The sequence below is a fragment of the Aquarana catesbeiana genome, linkage group LG09 (genome assembly GCF_042186555.1).
Source record: "Aquarana catesbeiana isolate 2022-GZ linkage group LG09, ASM4218655v1, whole genome shotgun sequence".
Classification (NCBI taxonomy): Eukaryota; Metazoa; Chordata; class Amphibia; order Anura; family Ranidae; genus Aquarana; species Aquarana catesbeiana.
In genome coordinates, this window is record NC_133332.1 from 251,732,217 (window position 1) to 251,755,009 (window position 22,793).

Sequence of the window (22,793 nt, forward strand, 5' to 3'; positions counted from 1 at the left end):
TCGGTGTGATGCCACATCTGTGGCACTGCACCAATTACAAAAAGTAGTTTCTGTGCTACTTTTTGCGATTTCGGGCTGCGAAACCTGCACAGATGTCTCTGAAATCGCGGCCTAAATCGGGACTGACATGCAGGAGTGAAATAGCTGAACTCGGCTTCATTCCCGCAGTTAAGTGTGAACCTGGGCTCCGACCCCTTTCACACTGAGGACGTTTTCAGGCGTTTTAGCGTTTGAAATAGCCTTTAAAAAGTACCTGAAAACTGCCTCCCATTCTGTGCAATGAGTGCTTTAACACTGGGGCAGTGCGCTTGCGGGACGTTAAGAAAAAAGTCCTGCAAGCAGCATCTTTGGGGCGGCTTGGGAGCGCTATAAATAGCGCTCCCAAAACGCCCCTACCCATTGCAACAAATAGGCAGCGCTTCCAAAGCGCCTTAAAAGCTCTGCAAAAACTGGACTTTTTTAAAGACTTTTTTTAAAAATCCACCTCGCTAGCGGCCTTAAAGCGCCGCAAAAGCACAGCAAAAACAACCGGCGCTGTAGTGTGAAAGGGGTCTAAAACTGCAAAGGCAGTGGATGGGGGTGTTCAAATATCTCAACAAAAACTATCCCCCCTGTGGTGTTAAACAGCCAGTAGCAACACCATGTGCAACCCATTTAAGCGAATGGGGCCACCCCCACAATCATGTCCAATGAACGCAGTTGCGGAGCAGTAACGTAGTATTTACGAGGTCAAAATGTGTGGCAAGGAGGCAATATTTCACCCCCTGTCAAACGCCTCTGAAACTTTTTGGAGCTATTAAAAATCTTGCTGCACATCTAAATTTGATCTCGCTGTCATGTTCTTTCCTTGTGTTCCAGGTGCCCCAGTCCAACACGGTGTCTACAGATTTCCAGGTTTTTGTCTTGATCGTGAGAGCAGAGGACACACCTACATGTTATCAGGATTTGATTACTTCACCTGTGATCAGGTTGCTACCAAGAAATAGACATCAGAGGATATGAAGGTACATAGTGAGGCTTAAAGCTGGACACACACTATACAATTTTCTATGTTTTTCCTTCAGATTTACCAAAATCATATAATATGAGGTTAAACCTTAAGAGTTTCAATTTGTATGCCATCAGGCAGGCTCCTGCAAAACATGGTGTTTTGGTAAATCTGAAGGAAACCAGACAACAACAAAAGTTGTATGGGGTCTTAATCCATGCAAACCATGGTATGTGCATTGAAATGCACTTACGTTGGCATGCGTTTGTATTCTGTGTTGTGTCATGTTTTAGGATGTGCTGCAATACTTTTTTTTTTAATTATTATTATTTATTTATATTCTATTTAAACTGCTTTAAGCTTTATTTGTATGGGAAAGTTCAACTGACTGTTTTGACTCTTGTATTTATGTGCTTTGTGTCTCAAAAATTTAAATAGGGCATGTTGTTTATTATTATATACTGTAATGTGTGTGTATATAATATTATTATTATAATACAGGATTTATATAGCGCCGACAGTTTACGCAGCGCTTTACAACATTAGGGCAGACAGTACAATACAATACAGGAGGAATCAGAGGGCCCTGCTCATTAGAGCTTACAATGTGTGTGTGTGTGTGTGTCCGCCAATTTTCCACCAATATCCAATAGAATAAACGACGGGACACGTTCTCCAATGCAAAAATGTATCTTTATCTGATTGCTCTTCAAGGCATAACAATATAATACAGATACATTTTTGCATTGGAGAACGTGTCCCATCCTTTTTTATTTATAATATTTATAATATATACATACATTTTTTTTTTTTTCTCAGAGCAGTGTAGCGCACAACACTGGTATGAACTGCTCTTATTGAAATGCATTGCTTTTGCAATGGATGTGTGCTGCCATACATTGATCAGCACATGCCACAGTGGTGTGAATGGATCCTGCACATTGGCAGAAAAGTTGCCGCTTTTAAAGGCATCTGCCTTCCTCCCCCTCTTTCCTTCTTCTTTTTTTTTTTTTTTTTTATATGAATAGTGTAGGACCCACTGAAAATGAGGTGCAGTGGTGGGCTTAAGCATGGTATGGCCATATGATGTGATTAAGGCTGGGTTCACACCTATGCGAATTGGATGTGGATTTTCTCCGCATCCAACAAGCATAGCAGGAGAATGTGACTGGCTCCCTCTGGAGCCCCTTCACATATCGCCGCAGCAGGTCCGGTGTGTTTTGCACGAAAAACGTGTGCCTTTTTTTTTTTTTTTTTTTTTGGTCCGTTTCAGGTCCAAATTCAGTCCAAAATTCTGACTGAAATCGGACCTGAAACGGTGAACCAGCACACACCGGACCCCTGCTGTGTGATGGATGCGGCGATGGTGTGAACCAAGCCTAAATCCCCATATTTACTCATTAAGATTAGGTGCTTTTAAGCAGCCTTGAAAGATTTAATAGTTACTGCTCTTGTATTTTTGTATGTGTGCGCTATTCTCTGTGGTTATATATATCACACACACACAACTCTTAAAGCAGCTCTAGGTTATGTAATGGGCATATGCACTTGTGTCATTTTTACAGGTGTATTTAAGAGCAGAAAAAAAAAATGCCCCAAACCTGCATCCAGAAAGTATTTTATTTTTTATTTAACATAGTTTACGCTTCAGTGTGCAAAAAAATGTGTGCATACATCTGTAAATGAATTCTAGGGGGTAGAATAAATTAATATTCTAGCCAATAGTATGAGCTTGGTCTTTTGCGCTGGGAGTACACATTGAACACGTTAAAGACCCCATATTTTGTTGAAAAGCAGTGCTGTGGTTCTACTGCAGCTATACAACTGTTTGTGTTTTTTTTTTTTTTTTTTTTTTTTTTGGGGGGTGGTTAAGAGAGCGCTGCACATTTAGCCTAGGTTTCCACTATTGCGACCTGAAAGTCGTGCTTTTTTTTTTTTTTTTGCCGCAATTTTGATGAGACTTGAAGCATTGTTTGTGTATTCTTGAGGTCTATGGATCTCAAGTCACACCAAAGTAGTGCAGGGACTACTTTGAAGTTGCTGCGACTTGAAGCTGCACAGATATGAACGGTACTCATTGGAAATCATGGGGTACGACTTGCAAATCGCATGACAAGTCGCACTGGTGGAAACGTAGCCTTATGCCCCGTACACACGATCAGAAAATCGTACGGAAAATACCGCTTTCGAAGCGATCGTACGATAATCGGATCGTTAGTACAGAGCTTTCGAGAGCCGATCAGGACAGTTCATCCGATTAGCATTCTATCGGACATGCAGGAAATTTTTTTTTCGTACGATGCCAGATCGTACGATTTTCGTTTAATCAGTACAGCTATCGTTTCGAAAATGCAATACAAATGCACTACAACACATGACATCACTTCCGAATTTTATTTCTGTCGTGCGGGAATTTTCGTGACTTTAGTAAACTCATCAGATTCGATTTGAAATCAGCATGCAATAAAAAACGGACGATCATTCGTCCGATAATCTCATCGTGTGTATGGGGTATTAAAGTATAAAGTATACCATATACTCTACATGTGTATTGTGCTATGTTCGGGTCAGGCATCCAAGACCAGAGTAGAGCTCAAACACGCTATGAGTGAACCGTAAGATGCAATTGTAATGTGTCTCTGGGAAGTACAACAGAGGGCAGATAATATGCCCTCTCCATTATAAATGAGCCCTAACCTCTTGCGCACAGGTGCCAAAAACGGCACACTTTTAGACATTCAGGTGTGGGTTTTTTTCCCAATCTGAATGCAACCCAGAGCGGCACGGCCATTCAAACAGCTGGAAGAAGGAAGCTGTTCTAGCTTGCTGCTGGAGAGCTTTTTTTTTTTTTTTTTTTTAAGTGAAGTCTGTCATAATGTGCTAGTATGCAGTTCATACTAGCAAATTCTGACTAAACTGCCTGGGGGGCCCACATTTTTTTTTTTGTACCGCTTTAACAAACATTTTAGCGCTCCCCTTCTTCTGTTGTGAAAGGAAAGGGAGCATTGAATGTCTGTACATATAGGCAGAAAAGAGGATTGCAATAGACAGAGCCGGAGGGGGGGGGGGGTTAAAGTGCCAGTGGACAACAATAAATGTGGATTTTGTTTTGTGGGTATTGGGGGGGGGGGGGAGGGGAGGGGGTGTTTTTTTTCGTAGCAGAGTCCCGAGTCCCTTGAGGCCTAATGGGGACCTCCAGAGTCAGGGACAGCTGACATCCTTCTGTGCAGATTGGGTTACAAGGCATGGTGGGTGTACTGCAAGATGAAATGGTGGGCGCCAGACACTTTTTGAATATAAAAAGATTTGTCTCTTGAACAGAACTGGGGGGAGAGAGGGTTAGGGCCAGGACACCCTTAACCACTTCCCACCCAGCTTATAACAGATTGATGTCCGGGAAGTGGTTCTGTTATCCTGACTGGGCGTCATATGACGTGCAACAGGATAACATGCCGGCGTGCGCCCATCGCAGCGTGTCAGTCTGACACGCCGCATCTCTGATCATGATTAGAAGCCTCTAAAATAGGCTTCTTACCACGTGATCAGCTGTGACCAATCACAGCTGATCATCGCATGAACCAGGAAGTGCCGGTAAACTGCATTCCTCGGTTCGCGCTGACAGGGAGAGCCAATCAGCGTCTGTGCTGATAATTAGCACGCTGATTATCAGCACAGCCCTCTTAAAATGTACCCATAAGCTGCCAATAGGTGCCCAGTCAGTGCCCCATCATAACCCCCTGCCAGTGCCCACCACAGTGCCATTCAGTACCTGCCCAATCATTGCTGCCCATCAGTGCCATCTATCAGTGCTGCATATGAGTGCCACCTATCGGTGCCCATCAGTGCTGCATATCAGTGCCCATCAATTTTACATATCAGTGCCAATTGGTGCAACCTCATCAGTGCCCATCGGTGCCACCTCATCAGCGCCCGTCAGTGAAGGAGAAAACAAAATTTTATAACAGAAACAAAGAAAAACGTTTTTCATTTCAAAAATGTCGGTCTTTTTTTAGTTTGTTTAGCAAAAAATAAAAAACGTAGAGGTGAACAAATGCCACCAAAAGAAAGCTCTATTTGTGGGAAGAAAATGATAAAAATTTAGTTTGGGTACAGTGTTGTATGACCGTGCAATTGTCATTCAAAGTGCTACTGCACTGAAAGCTCAAACTTGTCCTGGGCAGGAAGGGGTGAAAGTGCCGGTATTGAAGTAGTTAAGTAGATGCAATGACAATTGGCAGACTCCGAGACTTCTAAAGACGTAGACAGTTATACAGGTGAAGGCCTCCAGCCGGACACCGCTTCTGTATAGGTAGGACCGCTGTCTCCTATGGCAACAATCTCGTGTAGCAGTTGCTAACGGTAGTTGTATTCAACTATTGGCAATACAAACAATTCTCCGCTTACTCCAGTCACTCACTGTGGGCCTTCACTCAACAAACTTCCAGTCTTTCACTAGACTTCAGATCCAACAGTCCCTGGATCCCCTGAGCTCTACCACTTTTAGCACTCAATATCTTCCTCAAGCGCCACCCCTGCTGACCTGCTAGGTCCCTGGCTTGGCACCCACTGATGCTCCGCAAGCGTCACCTCTGCTGCCCCGCTGGGTCCCTGGATTGGCACTCACTGAAATTTTCCCACCACCGTCCCCAGTTGGTGAGAAGACTGCTCTGGTACTGGCTTCAGCTTACTCACAGTGGTCTCTGGTAACGAGGTGGATGATCCCTTAGTGGTGACAGCTTCCCCTCTACCCCCGACCACAGGTGGTTCCCCGTCCGGCTGAACCGCTACTTCTCTTTTATTGATTTAAAAAAAAAAAATTATTGTAAAATCAGAAAAGTAACAATTGTACAGTAATCATGTCTTTGTATATATAGATTGAACACAGTACATTCAGCGATACGTAAACATGTTACATCATTAGAGCTCATGTGATGGTAATCATTTAAACCAAGGCTATATTCCTAACCAGTTACCAACCGGCCCATAGCCGAATGACGGCTGCAGGGCGGTTGGATAACTCTGGGAGGACATACTATGACGTCCTCCCAGAATTTCCCTCTCGTGCGCCCCCTGGGGCGCGCACCCGAACACATCCGTGACCGCCTGGTCCAGAGGACCCGGCGCATCACGGATCCCGGTAAATGGCCGCTGATCGCGGCCGTTTACCATGTGATCGCGCCGTCAAATGACGGCGCGATCACATGTAAACAGACCGGCGTCATCTGATGACGCTGGTTCCTCTCCTCCCCTCCTGTGTACCGATCGGTACACAGTGAGCGGGGAGGGGGATGGATGGATGTCTGCAGCGCTGTGGGCTGTATGTGTAGTGCCCACAGCGCTGCACAGAGACATCCATCCATCCATCCATCCATCCATGCTCAGCCATCCCTCACTACTATGCAATACCCCCACAATACTCTGCAATACCCCCACAATACTCTGCAATGCTGTGCAATACTCTGCAATACCCCCACAATACTCTGCAATGCTGTGCAATACTCTGCAATACCCCCACAATACTCTGCAATGCTGTGCAATACTCTGCAATGCCCCCACAATACTCTGCAATGCTGTGCAATACTCTGCAATGCCCCCACAATACTCTGCAATGCCCCCACAATACTCTGCAATGCCCCCACAATACTCTGCAATGCCCCCACAATACTCTGCAATGCCCCCACAATACTCTGCAATGCCCCCACAATACTCTGCAATGCCCCCACAATACACTGCAATGCCCCCACAATACACTGCAATGCCCCCACAATACTCTGCAATGCCCCCACAATACTCTGCAATGCCCCCGCCATACTCTGCCATGCCCCCGCCATACCCCGCCATACTCCGCAATACCCCGCCGTACCCCGCCGTACTCCCCCGTACTCCGCAATACCCCGCCATACCCTGCAATACCCCGCCATGCCATGCTCAGCTGTACTCGCCCTCTGTATGTGGCCAGGCTGTGGAAGTCTCACACATGTGGTATCGCCGTACTCAGGAGGAGTAGGAGAATCTATTTTGGGGTGTCATTTTTGGTATGTACATGCTATGTGTTAGAAATATTGTATAAATGGACAACTTTGTGTTAAAAAAAAAAAAAGCGTTTTAACCACTTCCCGCCCGCCGGCCGTCATACAACATCCTTGACTTTGTGCGGGGATATCTGAATGATGGTTGCAGCTACAGGCATCATTCAGATATCAGCTTTTTCAGCCGGCGATTCCCTACACCATGAGAATGATCATAGCAGCTGTTCCACTGCTTGATCGTTCTTACGGGAGGCGAGAGGGGATGACCCCCCCTCCCGCGCGTCTACCGACTCACCGCTACGATCGAAGCCAGGATCGTTTTTTTTTTTTTTTTTTTTTTAAATTTCAGGCTTCCCAGCCTAGAGGTGAGATGTGGGGTCTTATTGACCCCATATCTCACTGTAAAGAGGACCTGTCATGCCATATTCCTATTACAAGGATGTTTATATTCCTTGTAATAGGAATAAAAGTGATCAAAAATTTTTTTTTTGGAAAAAAGCATCAAACTAAAATAAAGTAAAATGAACAATAAAAAAAAAAAAAAAAAAAATTTTTAAAGCGCCCCTGTCCCTGTGTGCTCGCATGCAGAAGCGAACGCATACGTAAGTCCCGCCCACATATGAAAACGGCGTCGCCTATGGGGATTTTTGAGTAGCAAAGTTTGGCGCCATTCCACAAGCGCGTGCAATTTTGAAAGGTGACATGTTGGGTATCTATTTACTCGGCGTAACTTCATCTTTCACATTATGCAAAAACATTAGGCTAACTTTACTGTTTTGGTTTTTGTAAAGCACAAAACAGTTTTTTTTTCCAAAAAAAACGCGTTAAAAAAATTGCTGCGCAAATACCGTGCGAGATAAAAAGTTGCAACGACCGCCATTGTATTCTCTAGGGTCTTTGCTAAAAAAACATATATAATGTTTTGGGGTTCTATGTAATTTTCTAGCTAATAAATGATGATTTTTACATGTAGGAGAGAAATGTCAGAATTGCCCTGGGTGCTCCAGAACGCCTGAAGGTGCTCCCCTGCATGTTGGGCCTCTGTATGTGGCCGCGCTGTGTAAAAGTCTCACACATGTGGTATCACCGTACTCGGGAGTAATAGCAGAATGTGTTTTGGGGTGTAATTTGTGGTATGCATATGCGGTGTGTGAGAAATAACCTGCTAATATGACAATTTTGTGGGAAAAAAAAAAAAGTAAAAAAAAAACCTTGATTTTGCAAAGGATTGTGGGAAAAAATGACAACTTCAAAAAACTCACCATGCATCTTTCTAAATACCTTGGAATGTCTTCTTTCCAAAAAGGGGTCATTTGGGGGGTATTTGTACTTTTCTGGAATGTTGGGGTCTCAAGAAATTAGATAGGCCGTCAGTAATTCAGGTGTGATCAATTTTCAGATTCCAAATAGAGCAGTGATAAACAAATGAAGTGCTAGGTGATACACATACAGCCCTCTACAGTGCATGTGGATATAGCCAAGATAAATGATAGTCCCAAAATGCAGAGAATGCAAGGAAAAACAAAACAGTTCCTGGGTGTAGTTAGATACGAAAAACCACTATCAGCGGGCTACACAGCATTAATCATGCTCTGCTACTTCCTCACGCTCCTCCTCTTAATTCCCCCAATCACAGAAATACATTCATGGAATAAAAGAAATACATCATTGCGCAATGATCAGCATGAAAAGCATCAAAGGCACAGGTGGAACCACTCACATGTACTTCTATGATAACCAGCGCTTAAGAGCAGTCAGACGCTCACAGCGAGTTCCTCTCCTCCTACCGCATCCAGTGTGCTTCGTACAGACACATCAGATATTGTCACTGGCTCCTCCCGATGCGTTACGTCACATGTCACATTTGCCATCTGTTGTATCTTGTAAAGGGTTCAATGCTATGTTGAAGTCTCCTCCCAATACAATGCAACCTGAAGCAAAACTCTTCAGCTCGTCAACTATGTGTTGGCAAAAGGTGACTTGTGCAGAGTTGGGGAAATATACATTCGCCAATGCGATAGGGATCCCTGCCCAATGCCCCTTGAGGAACAGATATCTCACCTCTGTGTCTGCCTGTTGTTGAGATATGGTGAAATCTACGTTTTTGGTTTTTTTTGGTTTGTTTTTTTTTTTTTTTTTTAATGGAGTAGGATAGACTCCTTTTGACTTGGATGTGGGGTTTCTATAGCATGGAAGACGCGTGGGTAGTGTTTGTCGTGCAATTTTGGTACTGTACCTGTTTTGAAGTGCGTCTCCTGGAGAAATACTACAGCTGGTTTCGTTTTGTGGAGTTCTCTGAGTATCGAGATTCCTTTCTCTGGTGTGTTTAAAACCCTAACATTATGAGAGATCACAAAAGGGTGTTTATCAATCAATGAATAAGACATGGTTAATACCGTAAGAGATCTACCTTATTTAGTAGAGTAGTTTCAAGTTGTTCCTAGGCAATTGGAAAAGAGAGCAGAAATGAAAGGATAGAGGAAATAATAGAGAGGTAGTCTGGTGACACTCTCTCTAGGGAAGTATCACACAAATTGAGGTTCTAGAGCAGTGGTTCTCAACCTTTCTAATGCCGTGACCCCTTGATAAAATTTCCCAAGTTGTGGGGACCCCTAACAGTAAAATTATTTTCATAGTGTGGGTTGCCAGCACCCAAGGCAAGACAAGTCATTTGCGCCCCTAACCCACAGACATTTAGTGCCCCCCGATTCCCTTCCACTTGTACAGTATTGAAACCCCTTATGGTACATTTTAGGATGTACCACTCTTTCTCTTTGTTCTCCTTTCTTTCCCTTTTCGCTCTCTCTATCCTAATTTCTTGTTTTTTTTTCCCCATCTCTCTCTAGAGCCGTCTTTCTTGTTCTTTCTCTTATTCTTTCTCTCCCTTTTTCTTTGTTCATCCCCCTCTTTTCCTCTCCCTTCCATGTATTCTCTATTTATTTGGTGGAGGGTGGGGGAATGGGATGAGTGACAGTGCTGGCGGGGAGTTGGGATGAGTGGCAGTTCTGGTGGGGGGTGGGTTCAGTGGCAGCGCCGGGGGGAGTTCTGATCAGACAACTTAGGTGCTCTTGATCAAGGTAATCTGCTGATCTGAGAACTGTAGTGGGGACTTTTAATGGCAACTCTAATAACAGGTAGTGTTACTCACTTTGTCTCCGGCTTCACTGTATCTCCAGCTCTGTGGTGTCTCGTAGCCATGACACCTATGCCGAAATCAGTAGATAGGGTCTCCCCCAGCCCCTCCCACTTCACATTCCTCACCAGTCAGCTGATCCCTAGTCTCTGCCCCCCAACCATGCCGTGAACTGAATGGGTGGCTGCAAAGAGCCCGAGTGGGCGGCCGCAGGCTTCAGAGGCAGCCCTGCTGGGCAGCTGCAGGCTTCAGAGGCAGCCCTGCTGGGCGGCCGCAGGCTTCAGAGACAGCCCTGCTGGGCGGCCGCAGGCTTCAGAGACAGCCCTGCTGGGCGGCCGCAGGCTTCAGAGACAGCCCTGCTGGGCGGCCGCAGGCTTCAGAGACAGCCCTGCTGGGCGGCCGCAGGCTTCAGAGACAGCCCTGCTGGGCGGCCGCAGGCTTCAGAGACAGCCCTGCTGGGCGGCCGCAGGCTTCAGAGACAGCCCTGCTGGGCGGTGGCGAACAGGCTGTAAGAGTGGCGCGGGCTTCAGGAACAGCCCAGGATTTGGTGACCCCTGGCAAATCATCATTCGACTCCCGAGAGGGTCCCGACCCCCAGGTTGAGAACCACTGTTCTAGAGAATGTCTTCTGGTGTCAACTTCAAGGAGAAAACGAAATGGATTTGTGTTTGGTTATATGCCAATCAGAATCCACTGTTGGGAGCAGTGGGAGGTTATTGCCACAGGGATGGCTATAACGTAGATAACAGACCCTATTGCAACAAAAAGGGTGAGCAAAGCCTCCCGCGGCTTTGGGTAAAGCATTTGGAGTGAAAATTCATGCACCCCTTCCAGCCATTTAAGTGGTAACATGAGTCAAAAATGAAGCTCACATTAATAACTAGCTTTAGTGGAGTAATAGTCAGGGCTTTTTTTCAGCGGGAACACGGGGGAATGCAGTTCCGGCACCTCTTGGACTGACTGTATGTAATGGCAAGGGGGTGCTGTGATGTGCTGCAGGGTATTGATGCTCACTGCTGGGGATCTATTTTTGCAAGGGGGGTCTATTGTTGCTGGGGAGGTCTATTGTTGCTGGTGGGGGACCTATTGTTGCTGGGGGGGGGTCTTATGTTGCTGGGGGGTCAGTTGTTGCTGAAAGAGATCTACTGTTGGGGGAGGGGTCTATTGTTGATAGCAGCCAGAGAGACTATTAATGCTGGCTGTGCGGAGATCTGTTGATGCTGCTTGGAGTCTATTGTTGCTGGCGGGGAAATTTTGTTGTGGTTGGTCCATTGTTGTTAGGGTGATCTATTGTTGCTGGCTGCAGGGGATCTATTTTACTGCTTTTCTTGATATCATTACCAAATTCCATACAAATTACTTAGCACCTCAAAATGATACTTGGTTCTATATTGTCTAAAAGGGACGGTACTGGGAGGTGGGTAGGGGCAGAGAAAAGGAGTGACTCGGAAAGAGGGAGTTCCTGCATCTATTGTCTGAGAAAAAAAGCCGTGACTTTAGTATGCGTTCTCATTTGAGCACTTTAAAATGTATTTCTTATTTAAACTGTTCCTTTGGAGGTTTTTTTTTTTTTTTGATCAACTGATTCCTATCATAAGGGATGAACAACAACTCTTGCAAAAGCATGGGCCATGACAGGTCCTCTTTATGGAGAGATCTAGGGTGTAATAAAATCCCTTTGAGAGTATGGAGTTAGGATGTCTGACAAGGCTCTGTTATTTCTTAACTATTGTAAGTACCTACAGCGGTGTCGCAGTGAAGTTTTAACGTGGGGTCATGAGTTCGGATCCCTGCGATCTGCTAGTTTTGTTATGTGTGGTGCGATTACCATTTACATCCGTGTACGTGACTTAAGTATGCGTTCTCATTTGACCAAGAGAAATATATAAAAAAATTACCGCGCTTCCCTACACCCCCCAAGCTGCAGTCCTAATCCTCAGGTATAAGAATCAAGTAAGTAAAGCAATTAGGAGAACCGCGCTAAAGAATTACAAGGTTAAATAGACTCACGAATACCTCAAAAAAGGTGATACCCTCAACCTATAAATTTAAATTGCAAACCCAAAATGACAACACAGTATGAATGTGATACCCCGAATAATCAGAAAAATGTGTAAACACTTAATACAGATATATATAAAAAGTGACAGAAAAAATAGAGTCCGTGACTTTAAAATTAACTCTAAAAATCAACAGTCCTTATTGTAAAGAATCCACCGATAGTGATTGTAGACTTGTAATGAATGAAAACATCTCGTGAACAGAATCCACCACCTATACAAATATGTGTTTACCAGAGGTAAGCTTTAATAGAGCTTATGCCCGAAATCCACTCTGTGGGGACACCAACATGCTGAGATCGATGTTGGTGTCCCCACAGAGTGGATTTCGGGCATAAGCTCTATTAAAGCTTACCTCTGGTAAACACATATTTGTATAGGTGGTGGATTCTGTTCACGAGATGTTTTCATTCATTACAAGTCTACAATCACTATCGGTGGATTCTTTACAATAAGGACTGTTGATTTTTAGAGTTAATTTTAAAGTCACGGACTCTATTTTTTCTGTCACTTTTTATATATATCTGTATTAAGTGTTTACACATTTTTCTGATTATTCGGGGTATCACATTCATACTGTGTTGTCATTTTGGGTTTGCAATTTAAATTTATAGGTTGAGGGTATCACCTTTTTTGAGGTATTCGTGAGTCTATTTAACCTTGTAATTCTTTAGCGCGGTTCTCCTAATTGCTGTTCTCATTTGACCACTTTAAAATTTATTTCTTATGTAAACTGTTCCTTTGGAGGTTTTTTTTTTTTTGATCAACTGCATTCCTATCATAAGGAATGAACAACAACTCTTGCGAAAGCATGGGCCATAACAGGTCCTCTTTATGGAGCGATCTAGGGTGTAATAAAATCCCTTTAAGAGTAAGTAGTTAGGATGTCTGACAAGGGCCCATTTTTTCTGCCCTATTGTAAGTACCTACAGAGGTGGCGCAGTGGCTAAAGCACAGGCTCTGTTAACGTGGGGTTGTGAGTTCAAATCCCAGTACCGGCTTGATTTGATTCAAAAATTGGGTAAAGAAAATGACCTACCTGCCCAAGTATGAGGCTGATGATATGGGTGACATTGGTTGGCACCATAAGGGGACCTGCAACTTGGGGTGAGGTGATAGGAAGTGACTGGTAATAAGGGTGTGGAGATGGGAACTGATGGGGGAAGAGACTGGTAAAAAGGGCAAACAAAGTCTCACAACTGGTTGGGTAACTGCTGGACAGAGGAGTGGGCCAGAAGCTGTGTGGTTGGTAGAATGCTGACAGGGCACATCAGTGGGTATGGGAGTGCCCCAAAAAGGGGTGTGGTATAGGGGGATGCTGAAAATGGATGGGGGAGAGGGATTGGGGTGAAGGTACCTCAAGAGCACAGGTAGATAAGGGAATGCTGAAAGTGGGGTGCAGTGGGCAAGGAAGAGCAGAGTGCTTGTGGAAAGAAGGGAATTGGGGGGAGCAGGGATTCAAGTGGGGGGGGGGGGTAGATAAGGGAATGCAGAAAGTGGGGGGAAAGTGCTTGTGGGAAGACTGAGAAGAGGTTTGGGGGGGGGGGGAACAGGGGTTCAAGTGGGGGGGGGTGTAGATAAAGGAATGGTGGGCAAGGAAGAGCAAAGTGCTTGTGGAAAGGGGGGTGTGGGGATAGGGGTGGAGGAAAAACAAAAATAGGTTCTGCAAGGGAAACCTCCCTTGTGCTTTATCCATTAATGGCAGGGGATCTATTTTACTGCTTTTCTTGATATCATTACCAAATTCCATACAAATTACCTCAAAATGATAAGAAGATTGCTCTCCCTCTCATATTCTGGAGATCTGTCCCTGCTGTTGGTGTGTGAAGGGATCTGTTAGATCTGGGAGTCTCTGAGAGCAAAGCTGTCCCTTGCAAACACAGAAGGCTTCAGTGTTGACAAGTGACAGCGGGGAGGGGGAGAGCCAGAGGTGGCGGAATGGAGTTCTGGCTGCAAAACTGCATGTGAGGGCCACATTACAAGGCCCTGGGGGGCCGGATTTGGCCTGCGGTTCCTGTGTTTGACATGTGTTGCAGATGATCCAGCTCTAGCCGTACACATGTGTATGTATAGTATTATTTATTATTATTATTATTATTATTATTATTATTATTATTATTATTATGCATTGGCTGTTTGAAGTTGTAGAATACCAGGGTGAAGATGCAATTTGTTGATCAGAATGTAATGCAGGTGTCCAGACAGAGCTTCGACTTTTTTGGTGGAGGGGCCACTTTAGGACAAAAAGGCTTTGATGGAGCAACAAGGTGTAGGCTGGAACTCGCAAAACCTGATTCTGTCGGAAACCAGCTTAGTTTACTGCTACAACCCTAAACTTGGTTTCACTTTCTTCTACAGAACAGGCCACCTTGACCATTACCTGTGTGTAGCACTAACTCTCGGTGGAGCTGCTGGTTTAAATGGGGTTGTTACCTTCACTCTCGACACCCCTGCTTCACCGGCACCGGGTCTAGGGTTCCGTTGAGTTTACCTCTGGACGATAAAAGTACCAACACTTGAATACGTTTTCAATGCTTTATTGAACCAAGTAACGAAGGAAGTAGCAGGAAAGAGGCAGGAGGGAAGCTACAGGGAAGCTCAAATACCTTTCTTTAGGATTCTTGAGAATGTCCTTTAAAGTTGAATATTGTAATCAGATGCAATCCCCTTGTGGGACACAATCTTTGCTCGCCTGGATAGGCCTCTCTCACCTGCCTAGCAGCCAGTACGTAGCACGAACAAAAGTCTCTGCCACAGACTTGCTTGAAATAAATCTGTACAATCCTCTGCCACAGGATGTAATAAAATATGCGGTGAATGTCAGACACAGTACTTGGACCTCTAAGCCAACCCGGCAGTACTATGCTGTGAAACTACTTTAGGATACGTCCTCCAACCAAGTCACCAGGCCCCTCTCCAGACCAGCACTCTGCGTGATCCTTCCATGACGGGTCCTCCCTCCCCTGGGATCTTCTCGGTTGTCCAGCTTCTTCACTCTGGATAGACAGCTCAGGACCATTCCTCGGCTGCTGTGGTAGGCCCCAGACCTACTTCTGGGCCCACCCACGCGCCGCAGCGGCGCGGGCCTCCGAAACAGAGGACCACGAGGTAGCACTCTAACGCATACCTGTCGGCCAGGAGGGCCAGCAGGTGGCTGAAAACGAACCCCAAAACATGGCGTCTGTCCCATAAATACCCTCTCCCAGAATGCAACTCGGAGGACCACTTCCACCGAGTTGTCTCCGGGACAGAGGAGCACCCACACACCTCGACATGTTGCCTTTCCAACACTAGCCAATGGTCGCAGCGACACCCACCGTCTCAGTGTGGAACCACACGCAACGTCAGCCAAGCTGGAACAGAGGCAAATCTAACTCGCCTAACGAGCAAGTTACTAAATTTACCTATCAGTTGGTAGATCATAAATCTACCAGCGCTACATGTGTTTTTCCTGGATGTTTAAAACTGAATTCCAAACCAAAACTATTAAAGTTCTGATCTACACTACTTCCTTCAGTGCCATTTCCATTCCACCAGTGTCCTAGTAGCTTCTTAACAGAAGCATAAAGATAAAAAAAAAATTCCAAATGGAAAGCAGGAAGTTTTTCACATGGTCAAGTCAGAGGTGGCCACCAAGATCTTGGACCTCAAAAAAGGCCCACAAAGGTTCAACCCTTGTCCGACTCTACTGAATATGAAAGTGAAGAGTTGAGTCATTTTTACTTCAAGTAAACTTTTCCTGAGAGAGTCATGGAGGCTTCCATGTCTACTTCTTATTCTTTAGATACTAGTTTTCTGGGTACGTAGTTCATCTTCTTTGTTCAGCACTTTGTGACTCTAATGTGGAACAAATATGAAAATAAGGATGACTGACTTGACAGATAATACTTATTCCAGGTCAGTGACTCAGACCTTGCTGAACACATCTGGTCAGTGTGCTAGCCAAACAAATGGCACCTTCAAAAGAGGATCGGCAATGGTGGTCCACATGTGTCTCCCAGCTAAAGGCAATCAAATTTCCAATACTCCTATTGCAATCAGTACTGATACAGAATTTAAACATTGTCACCCACAACGGCCAATCATAAGTCAGCTATCATTTCTCTAGTTTGCAATGGAAAAATTTGGTTGGAATGTGATTGGAAACTCTCGTCCCCACCACCTTTCCTTCCTCTATATATCACAAATGGGCCCCCCTACATCTACACATTCAAGTTCCAGGTATTTAGAGTTCTGGTTTTCATAATAAAAACTATAAAAATCTAAATGAGGAACAAAATAAACCCACAGCAGTAAAAGCAAGGCTGTAGCTTTTCCCCGCTGCTAGACATATTAGGTGGTTGTCATAAATTTGGAGAAGTTGTCGACAGGTTAAGCACGACTTGGTTTAAATCCTGCACGGCTGCCTACAATGCATCAGCTCATGGGCTCGGGCGCTAAAAAATTCTCTCGCTGTAGATTAAAAATATATAAGGAAAAAAATGGTGTTTGTTATGCTTCTTTATAGCCTGCATGCCGGTTTGTCCAATCCCATATATAAATTTTTTTTTTTACTTTTTTGTCCAAAACTTTTCAGAGTTAAAAGTTTAAAATATGACGAGAGGATCCGCTGTCAGACTTTCAGTGACATAATACAAATTCTTCAGTCGGGTTTTATGTGAAGAGCCTGAAGGAATCTTGTATTCCTTGTTTCTTGACTGTTTGTCACTTACTTTACCCTACAGAAAACGTTGACCAATACAGAAAAAAAATGTCAGGCCGTATGCAATGGGCTCTGCTGGGCTACCTGACCCAATGCAGTCCTAATGGCAACGCAGAGACTGGGAACGATGAGCTGCCCCGGACTGAACTAGTTGCGTCCGCAGCCTGATGTAACCACTTGGTTGTGTGTACAGCCACAACATCTGCCAGCCTGTCATTGAATTGTACAGGCTGCTGGCCATGGCTGTATGCATGTGACCCCTGAGCACAGAAATAGGCTTAAAGTATGAACCCTCTCACCTTGTAAAGCAAACCATTCAGTTTGTATACATTTGTGTATACATATCAAAAATGTTACAAATACTTTTTTCCAGGGCTTTTTTTCAGCGGGAACGCGGGGGAATGCAGTTCCGGCACCTCTTGGACAGACTGCATGTAATGGCAAGGGGGTGCTGTGCTGTGCTGCAGGGTATTGATGTTCACTGCTGGGGATCTATTGTTGCTGGTGGGGGACCTATTGTTGCTGGGGGGTCAGTTGTTGCTGGAAGAGATCTACTGCTGGGGGAGGGGTCTATTGTTGATGGCAGCCAGACAGACTATTAATGCTGGCTTTGTGGAGATCTGTTGATGCTGCTGGGAGTCTATTGTTGCTGGCTGCAGGGGATCTATTTTACTGCTTTTCTTGATATCATTACCAAATTCCATACAAATTACTTAGCACCTTCAAATGATACTTGGTTCTATATTGTCTAAAAGGGACGGTACTGGGAGGTGGGTAGGGGCAGAGAAAAGGGGTGACTCGGAAAGAGAGAGTTCCTGCACCTATTGTCTGAGAAAAAAAGCCCTGGCAATTACCATTTACATCCGTTGGAAGTTTTTTTTTTTTTTTTTTTGATCAAAAAAGCCCTGGTAATAGTAATACGAGCCCAGAGTTTATCTAAGATCTGAGGGGTCTGTGAGGTTCAGTCACAGACTCCAACATATCAAAACTTTTATGGAAACTATTAAAACTACGTGGTATTGTATAAACTTTAGAAGCTTGAAATCGGTTAACTGTTGATATGCAATATCTCCAATTTAGATGTGTTGGGGATATAGTCATGTCAACGGTATAACTAACCCCCTAAGGGGGCATCACCTGATATGGTTCCACAGCTCAAACCAGGTGAACAAATGACCCGGTTTGACCTGAGTGGAACACACCGAAGGATCATTTGTTTCTCCGCCATGCAAGGCCCGGGTCATCCTAGCATGAAAAAAGATACATTTATGTTGCGTATACAATTATCAAATATATTTTGGATATAGAGGTACCAAACGTCTGGGGTCAGACCAGACTGTGAGGTTAGTGTTCTCTTCGGATTGCAGGGGGATCTGTGTTTTGTCTGCTGTAAAACAGTCATCATCATGTCATTCCGATTTTTGCCACAAGATGGTGCCCCGAAGTAAGGGATCGCTGTGTGGGGGAAAAAGAGTTATCACAGACATAGGACAAACCTGTGGGGAGCATGTTATCTCAAGGGGAAGGCAATAGCCATCACATCCATTAATGGAGGTGTTGAGATCTGCTGTTGAGCCTATTAATGTCAATGGCTGTGTGTCCTTTCCAGCATGGGACCTCTCACGGGGTGGCAAGGGGCATTGTAGGTCAGCTTAAAGACAGTGTATAGTTCATCAGTATGTTCTCAAGAAGATGGCGGTGAATAAGTGACCCTGGGCATCCCTGATACCAGCATCTGTTATAGAAGGTAAGATTGTAACAGAGGTACCGGAAGGCCAAAGTTTTATCCGCGTTTAAAGTTGGCAACTCCTCTACAGAGTGAGGTTGTAAATTCTGGTCTCCGTGTCAAAGTTCGTGTCCCCCATTATGCCAGTTTTTGTCGCTAAGGTGATATCCAAATGTTTCTCAGTCACTGTATAGACAAAACTATAGCACATGTGGGAAAAGCTCTGTGGCAAGTCTGGAGTCGAGTAGAATGCATGGAGAGATAAAGACATCATGGGTCGCCCTGTAGAATGAGAGCAGGATCGTATAGGCTGACATGGTGTTATCGATTGTCTATCCTACGATCCGTAACAAAAGAGGGCATAATATGAAGGAAGCTGTATTTCAAAACTCAGATGGTGTCTTGAGGTCTAAATCCTTTGTTGGAGTTGGGTGATTTGCTAAAGCTGGGACCTGGGTATTTGCTGAGCATTAATATCTTAGTGGAGGGGGTTTTGGAGGGTGATGATAGTGGAGTATGAGGAAGAGATGCTCCCTGTGACGGAACACGAAAATCCCTGTACCACTCCGGGAGGTCAATCAGAGGGAGTTGTAATTGATCACAAAAGGCCGGAATGTCTTGTGGCATCCTTGGGTAATATTGTTTGCCCAGGAATGTGGCGTTTAAGGTGAAAGGGAAGCGCCAGCGATATGGAATTCCTTTCTCTCTTAAGGCAGCAAGCATGGGACGCATGGCTCAACTTCAGCGTTCGACACAGTGGACCACAATACTCTATTCACCCGCCTCACAGAAGTAGCAGGAGTCACAGATGCAGATTTACCATGGTTCGCATCCTTTTTAGGAAATCGCTCACAGATAGTGAAACTAGGAGCCTTCACCTCTGAACCTTGCGCAATTTCTTATGGAGTCCCTCAAGGATCACTCTTGTCACCCGTGCTCTTCAACATTTACATCCGCCCACTTCTCAAAATCATCAGGAAATCGAACCTATGCTTCCACTCATACGCGGATGACACTCAACTCTACTTTCGCATCACCGGACAAAAAGACCAATATCAAGGACTAGAAAAATGCCTCTCATCGATTTGATGACTGGATGACCGCGAGTTCCCTCAAACTCAATGGATCCAAAACAGAGTTTCTTCTCCTCCACGCAAACCAAAATACAAAAACCAAGCTCCCATGGACACCACCCACCATCCTTGGACAGACCATCTGCCCAAGCACCAAAGCTAAAAGTCTCGGAGTCATCTTCCACTCAGCGATGTCAATGGATGCACAAATAGGATCGGTAGTCAGCGGATCTCACCATCTCCTCCGCCTGCTACGTAGACTCATCCCCTTCATTCCAGAAAAGGAGAAAGCAGTAGTAGTTGGAACCATCATCAACTCCCATCTCGACTACGCAAACTCCCTCTACATAGTTTACCTAAATACCAGATTCGACGCCTTCAAGTCATCCAAAACACGGCAGTGGTAATGGGAAAAAAACCCTGGGAATTCATCTCCCCATCGCTGAGGACCCTACATTGGCTAACCGTGAAGGATCGGATCACTTTCAAGACCCTCTGCCTCACCCACAAATGCACACAAGGAAATGCACCTCGAAATCCTCTGCGAGAAAATCAAACACTACACACCCAATCGCAGCCTCCGCTCAACCAACGAAAACCTCCTCCTCATTCCCAAGTTCCGCTACAAATCAAAAGGAGAACGACGATTCGCAGTCCAAGGACCTCGGCTATGGAACGCTCTACCCACTAACATCCGCATGGAAGAAAACAATTGGGCCTTCAGAAAAAAACTCAAGACCCACCTCTTCTAAATATACGGGACAACACAGGACGGATCAGCGCCTTGAGGTGATTCTGTTCGCATTTGTAGCGCTATACAAGTCTTTAATATATTCATTCATTCAACTATTTTGCAAGGTAATGTGGGAGAGATCCTGGAACAGGGAAATGGTATGCTCATTAAAGAGGATCTGATTGTTTCGCCTGGCTTTATTCAGGATCTCTTCTTTCAAACGGAAGCTGTGTAGACAGCATATGATATCTCTCGGGGATGGTGCGTCTGCTGGGCGAGGGTTCAAGGCCCTATGGGCCCTCACAAAATCAATGTCCGTGTCCTTAGGGCATTCAAGCAGCCCATTAAAAACTGCCTGCAGGGCCTGCTTAATTTGATTTGGTTTGATCTTCTCTGGGATCCCTCTCACCCTGATATTCTGCCTCCGACCCCTATTGTTCAGATCCTCCAGGTGTCTGCTAATAAGGATTAGGTGAGTGGCATGGGAAGAAACTGTGCATGTCAGTCTTTCAATAGCCCTGTCCCATTTGATTTCTGCCCTCTCTGTGTGGGAAAGGAGGTCTGATAGGACTAACAGATTCCCTTTGAGATCATTGATAGCGGATGAAAAAGTGTTTTTTGATATCCGCAGCTATCTTGGTCGTTTCTGACAGCTGCAGTGGGTGGTCTGAGTACTCTGGGTCCCTTAACGTTTCCTCGGAGGCCGACATGGAGTCCTCACTGTGTTCTGCCTCGTGTCCCAGCAGCGCCATCATGGCTGTGGAGCGGCCCCGAGTCCTGTGTGTTTGGAACTCAATGCTGCGCGATCCGGGTGTAGAATGTGAGCGGTGTTGTTTGATTGTTGTTATTTGATAGCAGCCCTGCCTAAACATCACGGTGCTACATCTTTATAGAGGTACAGAAAGATTTTTTATCATTTTATTTTCAGTCAGCCATATTGTATGTAGCGCCACCCCCGTTGGGCCACTAGGTATTGTTTGTCATCTTGTGCAGCCCTGACCTTGAGAACTTTCCAGCCCATCTGACACTCTAAGTTCAGACATGGTGTATACCCCTTTAAATGATACACAGACACAATGTAAACCTAGTCTTTCTGTATTAACCAAACAGCAGAAAGAGTGTATAAGAGCATCAATCAGCCAAATCCTGGGATAATACTCAACAACTGGTTGAATTGAACACTCAACATTCTGGTATATACAAAAAACAATAAGACAGTGAATAACAATACTCAAAGTATGAAGATGGAACAGACACTTAGCAATGGAATGGTCAAGGTGACATAGATGGATTATGCTGCTACTAAGAGGGAAAGGGCCGGTCTAATGTAACCCTAATCCTAATGAGAGATTGAACTGTAAAGGAACCAGTCCCACTTCCCTAAGTTTCCAGAGGAGGAGTAGCCCAAATGTTAGACCTGAAGTCTGTCTGTCTTCACCGGCAGCGTTGGAGCTTAAAGATGTGAAGAACAAAAGTGTCAATCACCAGCAGGGGAATGCTAGGTGTGGCAGGTTCTGTGACCATCCAGGATATGTTGTCTGCATGTAGTGCCCATGTGTTGTATGTTACTGACAAGCAGGGGAGGGTTTGGGCATGAGCCCACCCCCAGATCCTGATGACAGCTGGCACTCACACAGGAAGCAATGCAGGGCCTTTACATCGCTCAGCAGGGAGCTGGATGCTGTGGATCGGTCAGATGTGGATTCAGCGGTCTGGACTTTCATCTGCTGTGCAGTCTCCATATCGGCGAGGGGCACAGTGGGCCCTCGGTGTAGCCATGCATCGCAGGTCCTCTTGGGCAGGAACAACAGTGCCTCCTTAAGTTGTGGTAGGCCACAACTCCAGCAGCTGGGCAGCGAGACTGGAGCTCACTCAATCAGTCCCGGAGAATAGAGAGTGTGGGCCTGCTGAGAAACTCCTTTTTATAGCTCCTCCCATAATTCTCCCATGGAGAGGGTAGCTTGCTGGGAGATGTAGTTTGCAATGGGTTCAGCAATTCAGTAATGGCTGCGCAGAGGACTACAACTCCCACAATGCTTCTCTCAGGGCTCAGAAATGTGATGCAGATAATCAGAGTCCAGCACTAGGGGGAAACAGGAATAGCCTGCAGGGTTGGAGATAAAGTCTGCTACTTCATATTACAGTATTCTGCTCATGGCTACAACTGTATCACAGAATACTGGGCACAAATTATATGATAGGCATAGAGGACCTCTGGAGTTTAATGTATGAACACTTTCCCGCCCATTCCCGGCATTCCTTTTAAAAGGGTCTTTACACCCAGGGAGCATGTAGACCACCGACTCATGTGACCACCGTGATTGCCTATCATTACTGGAGCATGGAAGC

The 22,793-nt window shown here is 45.2% G+C and overlaps 1 protein-coding gene across 1 annotated transcript in view; it reads left to right on the forward strand.

The window, feature by feature from the left end:
- The first annotated feature begins 872 nt into the window (after positions 1-872).
- The window catches only part of LOC141108510 (uncharacterized), an 83,531-nt gene continuing 61,610 nt past the window's right edge, over positions 873-22,793 (forward strand). Inside the window, exon 1 of the mRNA XM_073600181.1 lies at positions 873-1,004. Coding sequence (XP_073456282.1) covers positions 999-1,004 — 6 coding nt within the window. The 5' untranslated portion in view covers positions 873-998. The remainder of the gene's footprint in view (positions 1,005-22,793) is intronic.